This window comes from Artemia sp. Qi Xiang Cuo, chromosome 17 (genome assembly GCF_049724085.1).
Source record: "Artemia sp. Qi Xiang Cuo chromosome 17, ASM4972408v1, whole genome shotgun sequence".
Lineage (NCBI taxonomy): Eukaryota > Metazoa > Arthropoda > Branchiopoda > Anostraca > Artemiidae > Artemia > Artemia sp. Qi Xiang Cuo.
In genome coordinates this window covers 20,593,377-20,616,326 of record NC_142810.1, presented here as the reverse complement: position 1 = coordinate 20,616,326, position 22,950 = coordinate 20,593,377, and the positions used below count along the sequence as shown (strand labels likewise).

General features: G+C 35.1%; 1 protein-coding gene across 1 annotated transcript in view; it reads right to left on the bottom strand.

Moving 5' to 3' along the window:
• Positions 1-1,283: 1,283 nt before the first annotated feature.
• LOC148941993 (transducin beta-like protein 3) overlaps positions 1,284-22,950 on the bottom strand; it is a 132,707-nt gene continuing 111,040 nt past the window's right edge. The window contains exons 9-14 of the mRNA XM_089103775.1: positions 22,102-22,226; positions 21,341-21,499; positions 15,478-15,643; positions 12,999-13,223; positions 9,912-10,042; positions 1,284-1,520 (exon numbers count right to left, since the gene is read on the bottom strand). Coding sequence (XP_088959901.1) covers positions 1,308-1,520; positions 9,912-10,042; positions 12,999-13,223; positions 15,478-15,643; positions 21,341-21,499; positions 22,102-22,226 — 1,019 coding nt within the window. The 3' untranslated portion in view covers positions 1,284-1,307. The remainder of the gene's footprint in view (positions 1,521-9,911; positions 10,043-12,998; positions 13,224-15,477; positions 15,644-21,340; positions 21,500-22,101; positions 22,227-22,950) is intronic.

The following is a 22,950-nucleotide window of genomic DNA, read 5'->3' as shown; positions in this document are numbered from 1 at the left end:
CTTACCATATTTCTATGGCTGCAGAAAGTCATGTCTAAGACTAAATAAACAAATAAAGAAATCAAAGACGGGTTTGCTACCAATTTCTACTTTACAATCAGCGTGTGTACAGCGGTAGCAGCAACCTGGTAAAGGACGAATCTCGGCTAGTAGTAACCCAAAGTTAATTATTCTGAAACCAAATTGGATTGAAATAAAATGTACACCATTGAAATTGTAATGGCCCAAACTCTATTGAGGAGAATATCAGTCCCCCGGTTTGAACAAGAAGAAAAATCCCTTTTTGCATGGGAAACACTGATGTGTCCTCTGTTTTTTCTATCTTCACTGCTAGCGGGGACAGAAATATCATACAGTTTTTTATGGGTTCACTTGAAAGGAAATTGCAACATCTACGTGCTTTTGTGATTAATAATAACAGAATATTTAAAATACAGTAATTTTTTTTTACAAAAAACTGCATGTTCGCATACAAAAAAAAGAGGGGAGTCATAATCAAAGCTTACAACCATAAATGACGGCAAAATTAAAAACCTATTTTGTAACATTAATTATAATGACATCAGGACCGTCAGTACATAATGAAGTCATAGCGTCAGAATGTAAATGGCGCTAGGTTTTGCCACCTCAACAGTTCAAGTTGGTAGCTTGTCATGGTGTCAAGAGGGTCCGCTAAACGGAAGAAAAACCGATAAAAGTATCAGAGCCAAGCAGCCAAAGTATGTATTACAAGAAAACAGCGTAACAGTAAAAATAAAGATAGCATTTTAAAATATAATAAAAGCAGATTTAAAAGAGATAAAAATGCTGGTGAAAGTAAGGAGGCTTTAGCAGACAAAAGGATGGATACTAAGTTGTCTTTTGATCCAAATTTTAAGAAAAATAAATATGGCATAGAAAAACAAAGGCATTCAATATACCAGAGAGTCAAACAAAAAATCAAAGAGCGTTGTCATAATAATGATAATCACCGAAACAAATATAGGACAAATAGCCGCTAACCAAATAATGAGTAAATACTGAAGTGATGGAAGTTACTCTTTTTTATTTAATTAAATTGAGTTACCTAAAGCTCTAAATCGGTACCGGAAAAAAACTGGGGGAAAAACAGGGGCAGCGTCGGACGATTTACCCCCCAACACGCACTGCACTACAGACCAAAGCTAAAGAATTAGAAGATATGGGCCTGCACTATGCAGACCATTGGTCAGCAATTGTTTTTTTTTTTATTCAAGGTAAAAAAAAGACATGCAAAAATCAAAACTATGAAGCATTAAACTTAAAAACAATACACATATAGATTAAAATTATTCTATTTCCTCTTTTTTAACAAAATTCGTAGCTGATAATTTAACTTGCGAAGAAGCATATTCGAGGAATGTCGAGGACTGTTGTAATCGATTCAGCCTTGCCATGTGCCTCTCTGTGTATGGGATAAACCCCTCCAAACATGATTTGAAATTCAGTAACTCTAGCAACTCATCGGGAGTCATGGAACGAAGAAGACATGATAAAACAGCCTAAAAAAATAAAAATAAATATAAAAGGGCAATTTATTATATACAGTTCCTTAGATCATATCTATATAATATCCATAGTAAAATATCATAGGCAGACACAATCCCTCCTTCTGCAGGGGAGGCTACCGTCCCCTTCAAATACTTTTAAAATAATAATTTATATCGACATGTCTTTCTTGCCGTTTCTTCAAGAATTTTGGACCAAAGGACATGCATAATATATGCACTTATTTTAAAGTAAGTACTTAATCAGCCTCGTGTAAGAAAATATAACAGCATTTTATATTTTGATATTTTACATTTTGAGGGAAAACAATGATCTTTTGATAAATTCTAATATTTTCTAAATTCTATATTTTTTTTATATATTTTCTTCAAATCGAGTTCGCAATACTGCATTTCAAAAATAAAGAAAGAGTCAAATAGTTTCCTATGTCAAAGCCGTCCATTTCCTATAAATCTGTTTTTGCAATCGCTTTCACTATGATGATGTTGCTCGAGTTTTTCATTATGTACTTCTACTATATACGAAGAGTTCGAAAATTAGAATCTGAAAAGAATATTTCATTTTTTATATTTTTCGAGCAGGTACGGGTAGGGTCTAGAAACGCGGTAGTCAGCACGGTAAGGTTTGACAGAAACACAGTATGGTACGGGTAGGTATGACTAGAAACAAAATTCTTTGAATAATTCATAGAAAATTTTCAAAAACGACTTCTTTAAATGTCAAAAACAAAACATCAAGAGCAAGTTTTAGTCTATCAATCTATCTAACCGAGACCGAGATGGTATGATTTAAACGGGTGAATAAATATTTAAAAGTTTACTTTCGTAAAGGAAATATGACAATATGCTTTCGTAAAGTTAATATTTATAATTTTGCATAGATATGCTTTTGTGTAGACAATATTCATTCCTTTGTATTGATAATACGGTAATGTACTTTTATATAGATGATATTTACATTTTCGTACAGAAAACATGATATGCTTTCGTATAAACAATATTTATAAATTCGTACAGAGAATATGATATGCTTTCGTATAGCGAATATTCATAATTTCGTATAGATAAAATGATAATACATATGCTTTCGTATAGACAATATTTATTCCTTTTGTATAGGTAATATGGTAATATACTTTTATATAGATAATAATTGCACTTCTATACAGGAAATTTGATATGCTTTCGTATAGCTAATATTTACAATTTCGTATAGACAATATGACCGAACATATGCTTTCATACAAATAATATTTATACTTCTGTATAGATAGTATGCGGTTTCATCTGCTTGAAAATTGTATCATATACATTATAAGTTGAGATAGCTAAGTTTATTATTAAGAATAAAACTTGACAAAATACGTATTTATATGTTACCATGAATGTCCGAAATCTGGTTAATGTCGACATTCACCGGTGAATGTTCGAAATTCCTTTTTCTCTGCTTGGATTCAATTAGCTCTGCGAGTCAGCTTTTTCAGTCTTACGCAAGCTATGATGGTACAAGTTAAAGTTAGGTTAGATTATATTAGTTTAGGTTAGTTAAATTTGGTTATAAATATCAGAAATGGGTTAAAAATCTAACCTAAGCTAACCCAATATAACCAAATCTAACCTAACCTGTCATCACCAAACCTTGCATTAAAATGAATAAGTTGACTGGCAACGCCTGACTAAATCCAAGGAATAATAAAAAGTATTTCAGACATTCACCGGTGAATGTCGACATTCACGAATGTCGAACATTCACGGTAACATATATGATGCATGAAAAACCAAGTCTTCCCACTAAATTTTCTAGCCTGCCCAAGAACTTGCAAAGGCAACTTGTCCTAGGGGCGTGCCAGGAATAGAAGAAAACAAATAATACTGGTTATACGCATAAATTAGTTATAGGAAAAATATTCTGATAATTTAAACAAACATACTTCGTTGCTGAGTTGCTACTGGAGTCACCCTAACGACGAAAAAAAAAACAAACAACAACAATCCCCTATACTCCTTCATACACCTCAAACTGATAATATAAGTAAAAATGACAGCTGTTAACTTAAAACTCATAATTAGAATACATTTTTTCCTTAATTTTACTTCTAAATTCTTCAAAACTTTTCATGTCATTAATTATCTTGTCATTGCTATTCCATAATTTAATTCCTCGATAAATAAAGGAAAACTTAGACCTTGTATATAAAACATTACAAGAGAATATCAAATAAATATTATTTTTAACCATAGAATTGCTTTTTCTTGAAGTGTGATATAACACTACATACATGTTAATTCTATCTAAAAGAAATGCAAGGTTATATTTGTAATATACACTTCTTACTAAAATTATTATTAAAATAACTACCAGCCTTACCTCCAAATATAATAGCCTTACCTCCATTTTATGAAACGTCTGGTTAATACATTTAAAAAGCTTAGACTAATTCGTGAGTCGAACTCGTGAGTCAAATTCACCTCCTCAGTTAAAAGTCCGTCACCCGATGAAAAAAATATCGTCATGCAGGGTAATATTTATTCACTTTTGTCTAAGGTCAAATTTGAAACTTCGTTTTCTACCTGACCGCTTGATTTAGATTATTAGAAGCTTCTCATTTATGCGTTAGTAAAAGGTTACAAGTAAATAAAAAAAAAACTTATCTAGTCCCCTTTTAAAATATATCAGAAAAATGCTTCCACATTTTTTTAAACAACACTCTTTAAATATCAACTGGCGGTACCATCAGTACCGCCATCTCTATTGGCGGTACTAGATATCTACTGGCGGTACTCTTTAAATGTCTACTGGCGGTACCACCTTTTATAAAGACCTTCTGGCTCCTTTTTAAGTAGATCCTGATGCTCTTCAGGGGCGGATCCAGAATTTTTTTAGGGGGCGGGGCTAAATAGGTTGATCCAATAAACTTGTGTTAGGAGCAAATTTAATTAACGCAAACTTGTGTTAATTAAGTAAATTACATTACTTTAGACTGAGGTAGGGCCCCCCCCCCACTCCCCTGGATCCGCCACTGATGCTCTTCAATATCTTGTGTTTTAAAAGTGGTCCTCATAATAAAGTCAGCGATAAGACTTCTTTGGCTTTTCTATGGCAAGTATTTAGCAAGTGTGTTAAAAAAAAGCCAAATGTCACCTTTATACTCTTTAAAATGTACCACAAATCATATCAATATTTCTCACAAAAAAAAAACACTGTTGAAATGTTTATTATATAATATTCAAGAATACATCAGTATTCCCATTTTTTAAAATGACGCTTCTAAATTATTTTAGAAAACATGATATAGACGTCTCGAAATTATTCGAAAAAAACCTATTTAGATACTCCTTTCAAACTTTATAAAACGTAGGCTATACAAAATACGTATCAGTTTCTCAAAAAGAAAAGACTCCTTTGTGGGATTTGACAATTACACTGCTTAATCTATGTTCGTAGTGCTAGCTACCGCTGGCACCACTTATTGGGGTGTAAGTACGGGTGTCGCCACTTATTGATGCAAAAATGGCGCAAAAAGGTTGCTATGCCACTTACTCGAAGGGGAGAACCACTTGTCGGCCTAAATGTTAGTGGGATTCCCGCTCTTACCCCAACGGTTCTGCAAATATCGGGTTTGGTACTACACGATTTACAGTATACCCTGTCCCAGGGTATGATAACGCGATCGAGTGGTCAAATGGCCACTTTCTAAAGCCAAATGTACCCGCCTTGAGTTACAGCTAGAAAATCTCTTAACTCTCTCCTTGGAGGTAACAAACCTCCCTGTCAATATAATAATGACGGTAACTCGTAGCTCTATTCCTACCCTGCCTGGGTTACTGAAAATAGTGCACAGTTTGTAGAAAATACCTCACTTATATTTTTCCAAAAGGGCCACAAATACCACAAAAATATATATATCCCCGACTTGGGTCAGAACGCAGATTAAAACATAATAATAATTTGTACTGCACTGTTTGTATGGGCGGACCTCCGCTTGGCCCAGCCAATCAGCTACATCCTCATTCAAAACCCAATTCAACTTCTTAGATTTATTTTTCAATGACTCCCAAACCAGGAAGTATAAAAATAAACTTGACTCAAAGCTTCCCTATTGCAAAACCATTATCGCTTAGTAACGGGAATTTAACCTGTCTTTTGAAATTATACTATAAGCAAATGTAATTAAGAAAAAGAAAACAGGTCATTTATCTGAAAGGAAAAGAAACAGGGGTGGAACCCAAACACCTCCCCCCGTAAGTTAAATGACCGCCCACGCGCTACCTTGGTCCACCTTTACAAACATAAACACTTAACTTCAACTTTACAAAATCCATTTGCCTTCTCTCTTCCACCAGTGTCTGTGCTGCTACTTCCACCGCTTGGCACTGGAACGGTCGTCCTCGACACGTCTCTACTGTAGGACCACCATGGTCTAAATCATATAGCATCCGTATTTGGTTTTGAAAATTGAAGTTCCCAAGATTCGTAGAAATCCATTGTGCACAGCACAATCAAAAACAAAAATTTTCTTGCTCTCACGAATTTACATTTGAGAGGAGCAGAGAATCAATTTCTGGCACATGTGATGATGCCAGACATCATGAAAAATTGGCTGCACAAGCCTCTTAATTTCCATCTGTGGAAACAACCCCATATTTCAATCGAAAAGTAAATTGCCCCTTGGCATAATTTCAAATAATCTAAGGCCGAAAATGCACAGGCCTATGAAAACGATGAGGGTACTGGGAATGAAGTAGAATTTTGAGCGAACCATGAATCGCCTTTTTTCTGGGTTCCCTCCCCTGGGATAATCAAATGCAGAATATGCGTTGATGCTAATTGAAAATGAAATTTGGGTACATCTCCCATTGAATACAATTTGCCGGGAATATTTGTCGATTGCCATGAAGAATAACAGCTATAAATAGGGTTACTGGACAAACGTTTGGGTAAAGTATGAAGTGACTGGGAGAGAGTATCCACCAAGGACTCCAGATCAGAAAGGCAAAATCTCGGTAAAGGGATCACAATTTGTCCACCAGTTGTGCATTGAGGAAAAGGGCTATCTTTCGCGACTTCCCGCAGGGGATCTTCACCAAGGGATTCCTCCCCCTCACAAAGAAACAAACCCTCTTTTGGGCTGATCCGATCAATATCATATTCCATACTAAATCTTTCCAATCTGAATCGACATTCCAAATTTCCCAACTTTTCCCCAACCCGTTGTGGGTCATTCATCTCTATTTTATAACCATCTTCTTTTATTCCCCATGGGTCTTTGACCTCTTTTTCCCCCTTATTATCTATGTTTTCAAGGCACAGCCCATCCAACATTTTTTTATTTTTCGCCACTGCAGGCTTAATCTCCAAATTTTGTCTCTTCTTTACATTCCTCTTTTCGTCTCTGCTTTTCTCAATTCTGTCGTTCGCGCAAAATAATAAATCATCGTTATATCTGATTTGGACTCCAGTGTCCACTATCTTTGACTGCATTGCTTCATTGTAGCTCCGTTTAATATCTCTTTTCTCTCTTTTAGTCTTCTTTATTCTTACCGCAGAAACAAATATTTCATCATTAAATGGGAATTGCACTCCGGCATTTGGTTTTTCATATTCTACTAAAATTTCTCGAATTTTCCGAGGAAAAGCGCGTACAATAAATTTTGTCTCCTTTTTCTCTGGTACAATCGGTGTTTCATTTTGGCAAACATTTTTCGGCGTCTCACACTCGCTAAAAGTATTCTCAAATTTTCCATGTTCTGGGAATTTAGATTTCCGATTTCCGGTATCTCCAAAGTCTCCTCCTACTAAAACATCCACTGCTAGCATAGGTACTAAGCCTACTTTTATCGTTTTTCTCTGGACCGTACGGTCGTTCCTTGCAATTTCTATTCTGACCCAAGCAGACGGGCATTGGTGCTTGTCTCCATAATAACATAATGTTGTAATATTATTTTTATGGTCTATTTTCGTCTTTTTAATCAGGTCCATTCGCACAAAAGTTTGCTCACTCCCTGAGTCAATTACCATTTCGGTCAATTTTCCGTTTAATTTTCCTTCTATTTTATGTGATTTCACAAACTCGTCAATATTTCCTTGATTATGTGCTATAGCCCAATTCGATCTTTTATAGCTTACTTTCTTTTCTTTATTTTGGCAATTTTTAGAAAAAGGCTCCAAGAAATAAATTTTTACCAGATTATCATCATTTTGACTATCAAGCATTTCTTTTTTCCGATAGGACGGAACAGCCTCCCAATTTGTTTTATGGGCCGGTCTACCTTCCCCCGCAGTCAAAACAGTATCAAGTTTTCCCGTAAAAGTGTTTAATGTCTGGTAATTTTCTTTTTTTCGCGTTTGATTCTTAGACAAATTATTATGGCTATCTGACAGCCTACAAGTAACTTGTGATAAAACATCGCTTTGCGAATTTCCCCAACGAGTTTTCATTAGTCTGTCAATTGTTTTTGCAACATCCTGGTAATATTTTTATCGGCCTCCCTACGGGCCTGTCTTTCTTACTCTTTTTCTCTTTTATCTTTCTCTCTTTGTATCCTATCTTCTTCCTCTTTTTGCTCTCTGGCTTTTCTTTCAGCCTCTTCCTTTTGTTCTCTATCTGCCCTCTCTTTCTTTCTTTCTTGTCTATCTTTCTCTCTTTCTTGTCTATCTTTCTCTCTTTCTCGTCTATCTTTTTCAATTTTTTCCATACGGGCCTGATGAAGTATTTCATTGTACTGCCTATCTTTTTAAATTTGATCTATCTCATCCTGTAATTTTTTCATATACTCTAGGTGCTTTCTTTCGGCTACCTCTCTGGCTATCCTCTCTTTCTCCATGTTTTTCTCTCTCTCTTGCTCCAAATTTAATACACGTTGTCTCATATCTTTCTTCCTTTCTTTTCTATCTCTCTTTCTTTTTATTCTATGGGCTTCACTCTCCCTTTTTGGTCCTGAATTAATCTCATCTCTGTCCGACATAATTTAAAAATTCCGTTAACTTCAAATTACCTCTTCAGTCTAAATGAAAATTCTTTTATCATTGAACTTCCGGGTCTCTCGGGGAAAATTGTTTTGACACGCAGCAATTTTAGCCTCATATTTCTGATTACTAATTAGTTGCGTGATATATTGATTCGTGAATTTTCCAATTATGATCTCACAAGGTATAGCACATAACATATTTTGATAATTCTATCCACTGATTCAGAATTTCTTTCTTGTCTCTTTGTATGTAACCATAATAGGTTACTTTCACTATGTAGGCTAACTCGACTATTCTCTTCGAAACCGTAGAATTCATTAATTATCGACGCTGTTAATAATTCCTATTCTTGCTGCCACCAATCTTCGTAGTGCTAGCTACCGCTGGCACCACTTATTGGGGTGTATGTACAGTTATCGCCATTTATTGATGCGAAAATGGAGCAAAAGGGTTGCTATGCCACTTACTCGAAGGGGAGAACCCCTTGTTGGCCTAAATGTTAGTGGGATTCCCGCTCTTACCCCAACGGTTCTGCAAATATTGGGGTTGGTACTACCCTATTTACAGTATACCCTCTCCCAGGGTATGATAACGCGATCGAGTGGTCAAATGGCCACTTTCTAAAGCCAAATGTACCCGCCTTGGGTTACGGCTAGAAAATCTCTTAACTCCCTCCTTGGAGGTAACAAACCTCCCAGTCAATATAATAATGACGGTAACTCGTAGCTCTATTCCTACCCTGCCTGGGTTACGGAAAATAGTACACAGTTTGTAGAAAAAACCTTACTTGTATTCTTCCAAAAGGGTCACAAATACCCAAAAAATATATATATCCCCGACTGGGGTCAGAACGCAGACTAAAACATAATAATAATTTGTACAGCACTGTTTGTATGGGTGGACCTCCGCTTGGCCCAGCCAATCAGCTACATCTTCATTCAAAACCCAATTCAACTTCTTAGATTTATTTTTCAATGACTCCCAAACCAGGAAGTATAAAAATAAACTTGACTCAAAGCTTCCCTATTGCAAAACCACTATCGCTTAGTAACGGGAATTTAACCTGTCTTTTGAAATTATACTATAAGCGAATGTAATTAAAAAAAAAGAAAACAGGTCATTTATCTGAAAGGAAAAGAAACAGGGGTGGAACCCAAACAATCTATTATACAACAAAATATGTATTTTCTTTTGTATTTTTTCCCATTAAAGTGTAGAGGGGGAGTAAGTAAGGAAAACTTATTAAGGTCTAAACTAAATTATATTATTTTAGTGGAACCTTCAGACTTGTTACATCAGATTGTTATTACCACTGCAAGCTACCATTATTGGATTCATTAAATTAATTATTTTGTTACAGAAACGCTAAGATAAATTGAATTAATTACAGTAAACTAAATAAAAAAAATTCTTACCTGCGCCTGAAAACAATGTTTACTATTGGTGTTCCAAGTGGTTGCATAACGAAGTAATGAATCTTTCTGATCCAATCGTAGCTTCTCAACCACTGAGGATAATTCTTCTATATTATGCAGTATTAATATCTCTGAAAATTAAATTCATATTAACATTCCTCATTTTTTTTTAACTAAACTGCTTAGATGTATCACAATTCAAAATCATAAATCTTCACAGTACCTTCAAAACTACCAGAGGGCGTAACAAAAAAACTTTTGGAAAATAATTCACTGCACTATTAAGATTTTTCTAGTAGGCCTGTATTTATTGGGCCTATTCGCAGAGGAATTTTCTTTTTAATTAAAGACAAGGCAGGGCGACTATCATTGGGATCACTCGCCACCACCAGGGTTTCTAGGTCGAAAGTTATTTTTTATAATTGTGCACACTACAGTAGCACGAAACTTTTTTAGCTTCAATTGGAATTCGAAAAAAATTACTTTATTCCTTCACTTTATTTTATTTATGTTACCATATTCAAGAAGAATACCAGAAATACCCTTTGTTTTCGTATCTGAAGCGTTTTCTAGAATGAGTGTCACGATCCCCCGGACTGTAGCTAAGCAGAACAACGGTGTTCCAAAAAAGGTACTTAAGACAACCACTCTTAATGCTTATCCTTTAAAATATCTAAAGACATATACTGAAGCTAAATAGACGAAAAAGTACTCCCAAAGGTTTAGAAGGATTCAAAATATGACCTCGGATTCTGTATTTCAATCAGATCAGTCTGTCGTAAAAAGACCATTACTCAGCTTCAGATCAGTCTAAGTGATCAGCCTGAGTGTACATTTAGCTTCATTCATTTTAATACAATTATATCAAATCTTGAATTTTTAGTTTACAATTGAATTTCTTACAATTACAAGCGAATTCAAATAGTAAAGATTATAACCCAACAAATATTTCCTAAAGTTCAAACCCACGAACGGTTTGAAAGACAATGAAATGGTCACAACACAGAATGCCACAAAACGCAAGCAATGTTCTTGTTATTAATAATCAATTGTAATAAAATTTGCAACATAAAAGAGGATTTATGCATGAGAAGTTCACAAGCAAGAAACAGAGACTCAGTTTTGTATATAAGAATTAATATTTCTAATTAAATTTAAAGCTGAATAAAGGTGCTTCGTCTTCTGTTGAAATGGGAATCGTAGACGCAAGAAAAGTCTAATTTTGTAACTCCCTTTCTGGTTTAAATGAAAGCAAAGGACTTTCTAAAAACGAGTGTCGTTTGTATGTTTTTGTGAGTATGGCATATTTATACGGAAATTTACTGTATGTTAGAAATACGTGTATCCATAGAATATAACTTCCAATTGACCTACGGCGGGATTTTATTGTGACATATTTTGCCATTGTTGGAAAGCAGGTGAGAAACTATGCTAATTGTTTCAAGTGCTCAAAATCAAAACAATAATCTCGATCTATGTTCCAATTTTCTATTCCTTTGATTTGTAAATAAAAATCCATGGGTAGAAAGAATATTTAAAACTTCAGGAAAATGAATCCATCCTTTCCTTAAAACGTAAAATATAAGTCGGCTAGTAGCTTAAAATATTTTAAATTCTACTTTCCTGAAAATTGAAATAGTGAAAATGATTTTTTTTTTCGGGTTCTTAACAATGATATTGATATCCAAGGGAACAACATGCAATGATCAGATGAGCAAGTTCAACATCAACGACAATACCTCCTCATAGAACAGTCTTCCTCCAAATGAACAAGGAAAACAAGCGAAACCTTCCAAAACCGTCTGGAGGGACGAAACCGCCTCTTTCTTACAGGAAACCAGATAAGTTAGGACTGCCAGTACGTTCTTTACAACTTAGAGCCAATTATGAGCCAACTCAGAGCCACTTTATAGGGATTTCGGTTGGATGAGCAATGAAAAGTGAACAGAGATTGGTCTTAGGATTTTTGAAGAGGGTGGGGAGCATTGTCTATTGCAAACCCTTAAATCAATGATTGAAAATGTTTTTGCGCCTAGCATATTTACAATTATACTGATTTTGGTTTGACGAAATGTCACATAATTTAGTTAGTCCCCAGGCAAACTTTTTTGTCGAGCGTATTAAACCTAACAATCACATATACCTATTTCCCTTATATAACTGATTTTTATTAATAAAATAATTTATTTATAAAACACAAACTATTCCCTTTTTTCTTAGAAATTTATTAAAGATTTATAAGAAAATCTTAAATTTTCAGCGTAAAACTATGTATTGAAATTTCTTAGAAATATATTTTTTTTTTAATTGAAAATTTACTATTTGTCTCAAACGCCATAGGAACGTGATAAATAGGAAACAACATGGGACAGCTAAAGAGGATGTGGTCCCACAGTCCTGAAAACATTTGTGTTACCAGGAAAAATGGGCATTTTAAGAATACTAATAACCTGTTTTACTTTATGAAATAAAAAATACCAAAAATTATAAATTTTCCACTTGGATATTTCTAGCAACAGTTACATTTATACTTTTTTCCCCTGAAAATGTGGAATTTATCTCTTTATTTGCTTTGTGTATAAAGTGACTTCGACAATTATAATATGAAAAAAAAAATCCCAAGATATTATACTTTTCGAGCGTGATGTTCAATCTATTTCTTTTTCCAAAATTCACAAACTCGGGACTGAAATCCCAAAATCTTGGAAAAAATCATGACAAGTGGCAACCCGCAGCCCAGACACACATACCTGAAAATCCTAAAACTAAAATTCAACAGGTGATTGACATATCATAATGAAAAACAAAATTAAATCTTCTTAATTTTTCTCTAGCGTTCACAAAGGGGTTAAAATGAACACCAATGACCACGTTCAGCTTGGAAGATTCACATAGATGCATATTTACATGCGGGTTCACACTTTCACTTCCTTTGAAAAACGTAAAGAATACCATGACATACTGCATATCTATGTAAGACTGATATTTGAAATAACATAAAACTTAAAAACTGATAATAGAGAAATTTAGAAAGATTTTTCCAGCTGAATTGTAGCTGAAAATTGTAAAAGCGGAAACACTGACTACCTTTAACAATACTAAGTGCTCTAAAAGGTTGGTCCAACCTAATAGCCAAACCAAGCGCTTTTTTGTATTTTCCTTTCAGTAGGAGATTGGACAGAAGCTGTTCATCTTCAATGCGTTTCTCTTCTTCTTCTGCTTTTTTTATCGTCTTTTCTTCAGATGTGTCGCGCCAAATAGTGATATTGGAATCTCCAGAACCCGTTACGACGTTCATACAATCGGGCGAAACTGAAAATTAATATTTTTTGCAAAGAATAAATTTATTTCATAATTTGAATAAGAGTTTACCAGAAATTCATAAAAAATCAATTTTTTTAGGGGAAGGGGAGCGACCAAATACTAAATTTCTTCAAATTTTGTGAGACTTTTATTCAAATTATCAACCCATTAGGTTAGTAACCTACGCCAAGTACTTTAAGCTGGTCAAATGTAAAGGTTAACAAACAAGTCCTTCAAATCCAAACTGATTAGAACCTTATTTGGATTTTTAATATTTTAGCATCATGACACAAGATTGAATCAATTTAGACTATTGACTCTTGCTTTGTAAGCTCACGATTACATTCCGTAACCAATATGACTATTACCAAAACATGATAAAAACATGTATTATCCTGTATGTTTGTTTTTGTATGGTTTATTTTACTCATTTCTTAAATATGCTGATCATTATATCTATGACAGTATTTTTAAAATTAATGTTAAAGGTTGTTTTTGTCGACATAGGAAGCGAATTCAGCCCTATTAGTGCCTGTCATAGTCTTTTGGACATTAGTATTATTATATTTTGTGTTAATCTTTGAATATTAAAACAATTCTTCACCAAGTCTATGCTGAAATGTACTCCAAAATGTCCTCAATACTCGAGCTCATAGCCTACAGAATTGGAATTCCTTCAATATTCAGATGATCAAATCAAAACTCTATCGAATCAGATGATCGAATCTTAATAGAATCAAAACTGACGATCAATATTCACTTTCTGTTCAAATTTAACCCACTTGCCATCTGAATTACCCATAATGAAAAGTAATCATCTTTCTTTTCACAGTGCTGAAAAGAACCCCAGCACCTCCAGCCAGTGCTGAAAAGGTTAAGTTAAACTGTCACATAACACAACCACAAATATAATTGTGATTTGAATTGCATGAAAGAAAATATAATCTAATTAAAAATAATCAAAGAATGTTGGTGTCAATATGAATCAGTTCTATAACTGCACACTAAGTCGTTTGAAAGCTGGGCACCTAGTGGAAATCAGCACAGCATCCTTGTGCTCATAGCTCAAAAAATCTGTATCAGAAACACTTGTCAGGGAATGCAGGGATATATAAAATCGGTAATTATACGTAATACCTATTCAATCAGCCAGTAATCCTCCGGAGAACTTTTACTGTCAGAGTTAGTTAATTTCTCACCATCACAAGAGAGTATACCCGTCATTTTTACGTCTAAAGCCTGAAGGCAAGCCTTCATTTTTTTTTTACCCAACTGCATGTAGTTAGTAGGTTTTATTCAGAGGTTGTAAAGATTCAACATAATTAGAAAAGTATATCCAATCTTATATCACGGCTGGAGGATCAAGTTGAGACTTTCAAGAAAATCTTTTGCTTTAGGATAAGGGGACTTCCCCCAACAGGCTTTTCGGCCTGCTGATAATAAAATGCAAGAATCTCTAAAAGAAAAGAGCAAAAACTTAATGATTCGAAAACACTGAAAATAAAACAGAAAATAAATCGTATAGCTTTGGAAAGCTCGACATATTTACTTAATTAGATAAGAAAGTATTTTGTGGAATTAACAGAACATTCTTATAATCACAGCCTACAAGACCTGTTACATTATATCAAAACCATTATATTCGTATAATCTGTATTCCCAATTTTGAATCTTTCAAACTATCAGTATATTCAAATTCTATTACAGCTGCTGGAATACCCAGATCAAAAATATTAAATACAAAAAGATAAAATGTATTTTTAAATTAGTTTTGATCTAATTCAAACTTAATTTGACCAACACTCTTGAAAAGGGGAGAAGGTCAGAGCTAAATTAACCAAGCAAACTCACATAATCTGAATGATTTTTAACTTCCGAGTCAAATATAGTAATAAAGGATAAAAATCGTTAAAAGCACTAAAATAAAACCTAACGACATTAAAAGACAGAAAAAAAATTAGGCACAAAATTTATGGACAATTGGAGGAAGAAGAGACTTGGCTCCATTCCATACCCAGCTCCTGTATCTCTATGATTATAAGCACCCATTAAAAGAAATGTACCTCACATCTCGCCTACCTTCAATTTACAGCTATTATTATCATGTTTTTTTTTGTAAAAACCAAAATAGAAACTCAAAAGCAGATTACACTAATAAATTCAGCCTACTTAGGTTAGACTGATAATTTTTAAACATTAGTTTTACCAAAAAAGTCACATAAGAGTTTTTGAAACGCTACAGTTAACTTCGTTAGAAACTTACCAGCCATGGCCCAAACTTTGGCGTTGTGCGCATCTAAAGTAAGAGCACATTCGGACATCTTCAACGTCCAGACCTTAACTAAGCCACTTGCAGATGAGCTTATAAGCTGTGTACCAGATGAAATCCACGCAAGTCGAAGAACTGAACTATCGTGACCTTCTAACGTCTAAAAAAATATATTTTTTTTTGTATTTTAAAAAACCTAAAAAAATTTATAAAAGGAAATTTTTTTCGTTTCAATCCGCTATCACCGGAAAATCTCCCCTTTCCGAGGCTGGGACCTGAGAACACTAATGTTGTACACCACACAAATTATATCCCCAAATTGAGCTATTTTCCTGTTTAAAAATTGTAACAATGATCTTTTGTCTTCACAGCTAAATTTTATTTATATGCAGCATATGGCTGAATTTCTATTTCAACTCTTATTCACCCTTCTAAAATATCATGCGAGCAGTGTTTGGTACTCATAATAAAACGAAATAAATTCCATTTCTAAAAACAGAAAACAAAACTGCTATGATGAGACAATTAATAACTGAAATACGACTTTAGAAAATTATCTATATGAGGACGTAGTGAACCTAACGAAAATTTACATGATATTCAAATAATCTGTATTCCCAGTTTTCTATCTTTCATACTATCAGTATATTCATATTCTAATACAGCTGCTAAAATATTTAAGTGAAAAGATTAAATATAGAAATAGAAAATATTTCTAGATTAGTTTTGATTTAATTCACTTCACTTCAATCTGTACTACTCACCCGTCCTTCACCGAAGCCGAAATCGAAGCCCTCATTGCTGACGTCTCTGAAGATACAATCGTTGAAGTATCCGAGTTCGCGGTGTATAAAGAACTTCAAAAGTTAAAAAGCAACTGTGCTTCTTACCCAGGAGAATTGCCAGTTAAACTTTTAAGAGAATATTCTATGTTTTTAGCAAAACCACTCTCATCAGTGATCAATCAGTCGTTCAAGGAGCACAAATTCCCGAGTGCTTGGAAAAAAGCCTACGACCGCGTCTTACCTAAAGTCAAAGACCCGAAGTCCTGCAATCAGCTTCGTCCGATTTCTATTACGCCTAATATGGCTAAAGTGACTGAATCTTTTATTTATAGAGAGCTCCTAGCCCAAGTTCAGCCAGCCCTAGATCCGTTTCAGTACGGCTGCTTGAAAGGGAGTAGTACGACGCATTATCTAGTACGTCTCTACCACCTGATTACCGAGTGGTTGGAAAAAGGCAGTAGCCTCGTTGACCTGCTTTTAGTCGAATATCGTAAGGCTTTTGACTTGATCCGCCACTATACAGCAGCAAATAACCTCAAAAAGATGGGCGCTAGGAAGCATATTTTGCTCTTAGTTGTTGACTTCCTGCGTAACCGCTGTCAGTGTGTCTATGCTCTCTTCCCTAGTGACTTAAACTCTGAGTGGGCTGAACTAACGTGTGGCGCACCACAAGGCACTAAGCTGGCAGCTCTTTTGTTTTTAGCGGTAATTAACTACATTATCCTCGAGTTTGAAGACAGATTCAAATACGTGGACGATCTCTCCCTACTTCTGAAATATCTTGCTGAAAAGTCAGACGTGTATCCCCAGTTCAGCAGTGAGATCAGGAACTCCTTTCTTGAGGCGTGTAGCATTAACGACCTCCAGCTTAATATGAATAAAACAAAAGTCATGAGGTTTAATCCGCTTAAGCGTGACCTCTCATGCCCGGTTCCTTGGTACCCTACTACCTCAACCTCAGTGATTCTCGGGGTTACTTTCAGTGACGACTGTTCATTTAGCGCGCACATCGCCGGTCTGGTGAAAAAAGGTAGTTACGCATTACAGTCGCTAATTACCTTGCGCCGACTGGGTTTCTCACAAAGTCAGCTGAAGATGGTTTACGTCACGTATGTGCGCCCAATCCTTGAATATGCGTGTCCTGTGTGGGGCCCTCAGGCTCATAATATTGAACACCAAAGTGAAGATCTGGAAGCCATTCAAAAACGGGCAGTGAAAGTGATACTAGGCCCGAAATACACCTCTTATGAGGCTGCCCTTAGTACCTTACGACTGCCAACTTTGCGTGATAGGCGCTTACAGTTAATGTGTAATTTTGGGCAGTCCCTTCTTTCGTCCGAGAAACACCGTTCGTTGCTTCCCCCACCTGCACCTATCACCGCCAACACCCGCCATAAAAATCAACTAGTGCCGCCAAAGTGTCGAACAACCCGTCACAGCAATTCTTTCGTGCCTTTTTTTGTCAGTTATTTAAACCGCCAGTGACCAGTTTTATGTAATGTACTAAACAGCGCCATTTAGTCGGGGCTTCGGCCACGGCTACGATAGTTGTTTATAAATAAATGAGTCTATGAGTCTATATTTAAATCCCAAGTTCACAATTCCAGAATGTTCATAAGTTAGTACAAAAATGCTCAGATTTGAGTTAAAAACGAGCTCTATATGTAACACATCAGTTGTTGTAAAAGCAATAAGACCTTAAAGCTTGTTATTATTGAATTGACTTATTGACTATCTTTAGAAGAACTTTATACTCATTTTTACCATAAGTTTCTATTAATTTAAAAAAAAAACTATTTCTTTTCTTTTTTATGGAACATATACCTCGAGAACGGAAATCTTTTGTTATTTATGTTACGCCATGCCCAACTTTACTGGTAAATGCAGGGACTAGCAAAAGAGATAGTGATAAAAAAAAAGATTAACAAAAACCAAGAAAAAGGCGTAAAAACTCAAATATTTGCACAAACAATTGTTAGCACATATTCTATAAGCTATCGCATCAGATCCAAACCCACAAAACCCAAGCTCCTAATCCCAAACCTATTTTATTGAGACTCGTTACGCCCTTCTTATGGATGCAGATTTCAATAATGTACCCTTTCTCACACGGAGATTGGATCAAGTAAAGACATTAAAAACCATAATAGTACATGTCGGCCATGTTTATTTTAATTTTGCGAGGTTTGATAGTAATACAAGTTACTACAACATTTTCAGAACCTTTACTCCCCCCAGAAGTCAGGTCAGGTGCAGATTATAGAAAAGAACTAACTGTCTTTGCTCCTTCCTCACTTTTCATAAGTTCACCTGAAATTCACCTAACAGGGGGGAAACGGGAAATATTTGTTTTTGCCTATTTCAAATAGGTATCCGGTTTTTTATTTTTATTTTTTTATTGGTATTCAGTAATTGTATGACTCGTATAAACGTAACAAAATGCATATTAATAAATTTTATATGCATAATCCTCTGGTAGATTTGCGTAAAGCATAAAGCATAGCATATATTGCGTAAAGCATAGCATATATTAAATACGTAACCTAACTTAACCTAGGTACCTTCCCCCCCCCTAAACCCCATGATCCCCCTAAAAAATATATTCAAAACCCCCTGGTAGATTTGCGGATGAAAATCCTCCTCCTCCCCTGCAAAAGTTGAATCACTCCCAAATTCCTAAAGGATGTAGCGAGAACTATAGCTGGTACTTCTGACAGAAATAGATGCAGATCAAAAACCTCCTTTAGCAGATATCCTAATGACTATGCTTTAGGGACCCCTCCCGCCTCATAAGAGGTCGGTTTCGTTCCTAAGCTCCAAATTCAAAATTAGGAAAAGGGTAACTAGACAACAATTCTGGTCGAGATTTAACAACCTCTTCTAATCGTTATCTCGATGACAAGAATTTAGGGACGCCCTGTGTCTAGAGAGGTGATATTCCGAAGAAGAACAACAAGGAAATACGCTCCCGGACTTTGTAGAAATCTAAAAACCTTTCTGGTACATATCCTGATTCAAAAGTTTAGGCCCCTTCTCTATTCTGCAGAATGGGTAAAATTGAAACGAGGCACCAAAATGGAAAAAACATGCACCAGACTTCCCAGACTCACCAGATCATACTTCCCAGGAAGTTAAATGTAGATCCAAAAACCTGTTCTAATATATATTGCACTGACAATAATACAGGGACCAATTCTCTCCATAGATAGGTCGGATGAAAGCCAAAACTAAGACACCAACAGTTGTCTCTCATCAAGTCCAGTTGATACCCCAACACACTTTTAGTTAATACCCAGACGAAAATAATTTAGGAAGTCTCTCTCCTAGAAAGATCGGGCCGGGACCCAGAAACTGCGTTACATTCAACATCTTCAGGTAGATATCTTGATTATGGGAATTTCGACCCTACCACAACTATTCCTTTAGACCTCCACAGAGGTCAATCGAATTTGACACCCACAGAGGTCAAATCGAATTTGACATCCACAGAGGTCAAATCGAAGCGGATCCACAAAACCAAAATTGCTTCTTATCTTACATCCAAACAAATTGGGTTGAGATTGGACGACCTCTTCCGGTAGATGTATAATGAAGACAAACTTGATATCCGATTTTCTTCCCCAAAGAGACCCCTCGAGTACCCCAATAACCACCCAGAGATCCCCCAAAACATAACTATTAAACTAGGTTGTATGTAAAATTCATGAAAGTTTAGAAAATGCCAGAGAATCCCTTCTCCTCAACCCCATATTGGAAACAAGTTTCTATTTTTTTATACCCCCCCCCCCCCCCCACAACCACCAAAAAAGGAGGTATTGCCTCGCAAGACAACTAGAAAAATATCTCAATATTTCAGCTATGGCAAAACAGGTCAGAAAACCACCAATGCGCCACTAGTAACTTGTGTTTCAAGGTTAGATCATAGCAAATAAAACCTTTGAACGAGACCATAGAAGTGTAGGACACAGATTTCAACGCAAAGAAAGAATATTTATATCATAAAATCATGAACGAATAAATAAGTCGATGATCCATAGATAAACGACAAACCATACGAATTTATAGGGCAAAGTCTAGTAAAGTATCTGGAAAATTTTAAAATCTAGATGTGATAAAGCTATAATGATATATATATATATATTATAAAGCTATAATAATATATTAATGATCAATATTAATTTATATATTATTCAAAATTTATACGGTAATTTCAACATATAATTTATATAAGTATTTGTATTATTAACTTGGAGATGCATGTTATTCATTTAAATCAGTTTTCTAATTGAAAATAATGGTAGCAATTGAGGCATCTTTTAAAACATTATACTTGAACAAACATATAGCCTTTGATCCACTCGGGACCCGCCCAATTTACGATTAGCACTTTCACAGTCAGACAGTTGTTGGCAGCGTATCGATATTTAGATTCCCATTTCCAAGTTGTTTCTATGGTTGTGAGAAGTCCTTAGATTAATGCTAACTCATTAATGAGGGTTAGAGCAATAAATATTATGCCGTGAAAAGCAATAACCAGTTCTTCTGTATATACCCCTTCCCAGTCAAAGAAAGAGCTTCATAAATTTTACATTTAAGGTTTTTTATAGTTCAAGGCCATTACCCGGTTGAACCTAATACTAATAAATTATAACAAAGTTGAAACTAGAGACATGTTACATTGTGATAATCAACAACCATTTTTTTTATAGGTCCACCCTCTGCTCCTAAAAAGGTCCTGTGTGTTATAAACTTCTATATAATTAACAGCATTTAGCACATTAATTATATCGAACATGGCACTAATCTTTTACGCAGTTTCAGCACCCGGCTCTATGATTTTGCTGAACCCTCACTAGAAGGAACTAACCGACGGCTTTGATAGTGATCACCCTAGGGAACTATTCCAGCTGGAACTTATTCAACAATAACTTAAATACTTCATTACAGCAAATAAAAAGAAAAAAAAGTTCGAGTGATAAAAAAAGAAAAAGAGGTTCGAGTAATAAAAAAAAAAAAAAAAAAAAAAAAAAAAAAAAAAAAAAACAGCAGACACAGAAAAAAGAAAAACCCACCTTAATACAGGAAAAGTCGGCGAGTGACCATATTTTGATTGTTGAATCAGCTGAGCCTGTGGCAACGACCATGTCTTCGTTAGAAAACTGGACACACCATATTGACCGACGATGTCCGCTCAATGTTCCAGCTAGGGATAGATCAGAAGTATTCCATATCTGAAAGGGAGTAAGTTACTAGTTTGTAATTTTCTATTAGCAAACTTTCTTTTGGAAGGTAAAAAAAATGAGACTGGTAAAGCTGCTAGTTTTGGCTGGTAAAACTGACAAATAAGAGGGTAAAACTGATTTTATTTGCATCTTTTGTATCATCTTAAAGGGGAAAAAGTTGAAACATTTTAATGTTCCCAGACAATTCTGGCTAGATAAAGCATGTATACAGGGGGAGAAGCAGGGAGGGGGGAGGATCTTCAATTTTTTCGTCTCTAAGTGTTTTCCCTTGTTATTTTCTTTTTTTAAATAAAATATATTATTTTAAATATCCACAAAATATTTTTATCTAGTATGTGAATAGACAGATATTCATTCAACAATAAATTCAACCAATAAAAACAAATACATTATCATATATATTACACAAAGCTCTATGACCGGAAATACAGAAAAAAAAACAAAACAGACACACAACGGGAAATGACGAGCAGCAAATTAGTAACTTAGCAATTCATCCAACATAAACAAAAAGACAGAGACAAAAAAAAAAAAAAAAAAAACGAATCAAAAATTTGATACAACAAAAAGTAAATAAAACAAAAAAATACCTTGGCAACTTTATCACCTGAAGCTGACGCAGCAAATTTATCGTTTGGTGAAATTGCTACAAAGTTGACGTCTTTTTCGTGAGACAACACTGTATGAGACGCTCGGAGATGTACTATTTCGCCATCTATAAAAAGACAAATTTGCTTTTGCATAAAGAAAAATATATGTCATCGAAAAACTGATGAAATGCCATTACATTTCAAAACAGTATGTTTATCATATATACGGATAATCAGCCGATATAAAGACTTCTCATATACGGTCACCTGACACATATTAGCGTCCTCATATATTAAGTTTTACTGTTATCTGTTACTCTCATTGAAAAAAAAAACTGATATTTTCTTACTCAATATATAGAGTCAATGTTATAGAAATCTTTTCACAAACGAATTATTAACGCCAATGACAGATAAAATTACTATACAGTGTTGTGTTTACTACAAATAGGGTTTATTGAAATGTGATCCAAAACACGTTTTCCTACATTTAAAGTGGAACAGGGCCTTTTCAAAATTCTTTTCTGGTGCACAGGGATTCAGAGCATGGGCGCCCATAAGCTGAATTCCAGGGGGGGGGGCAAACTTTGTCTAATTGGCACTTTTAATGCTATATAATAGAAATCTCAGAACAAAAATATAAAAATAAGGCAGCATCATTCCGCCAGGGGGGGACAGGAGCCCCCCGGCCCCCCCCCCCCTCATATGGGCGCCCATGATTCAGAGATATGTTATTACTATCTCATGGAGCCCATCGTTATAAAAAAAAGAATTTATGGGTACTTATCAAACAGTTCGTGGCAACGCACTGTCAGTAAGGAGCGACCCGGCTCAATAGTAACTGAAACT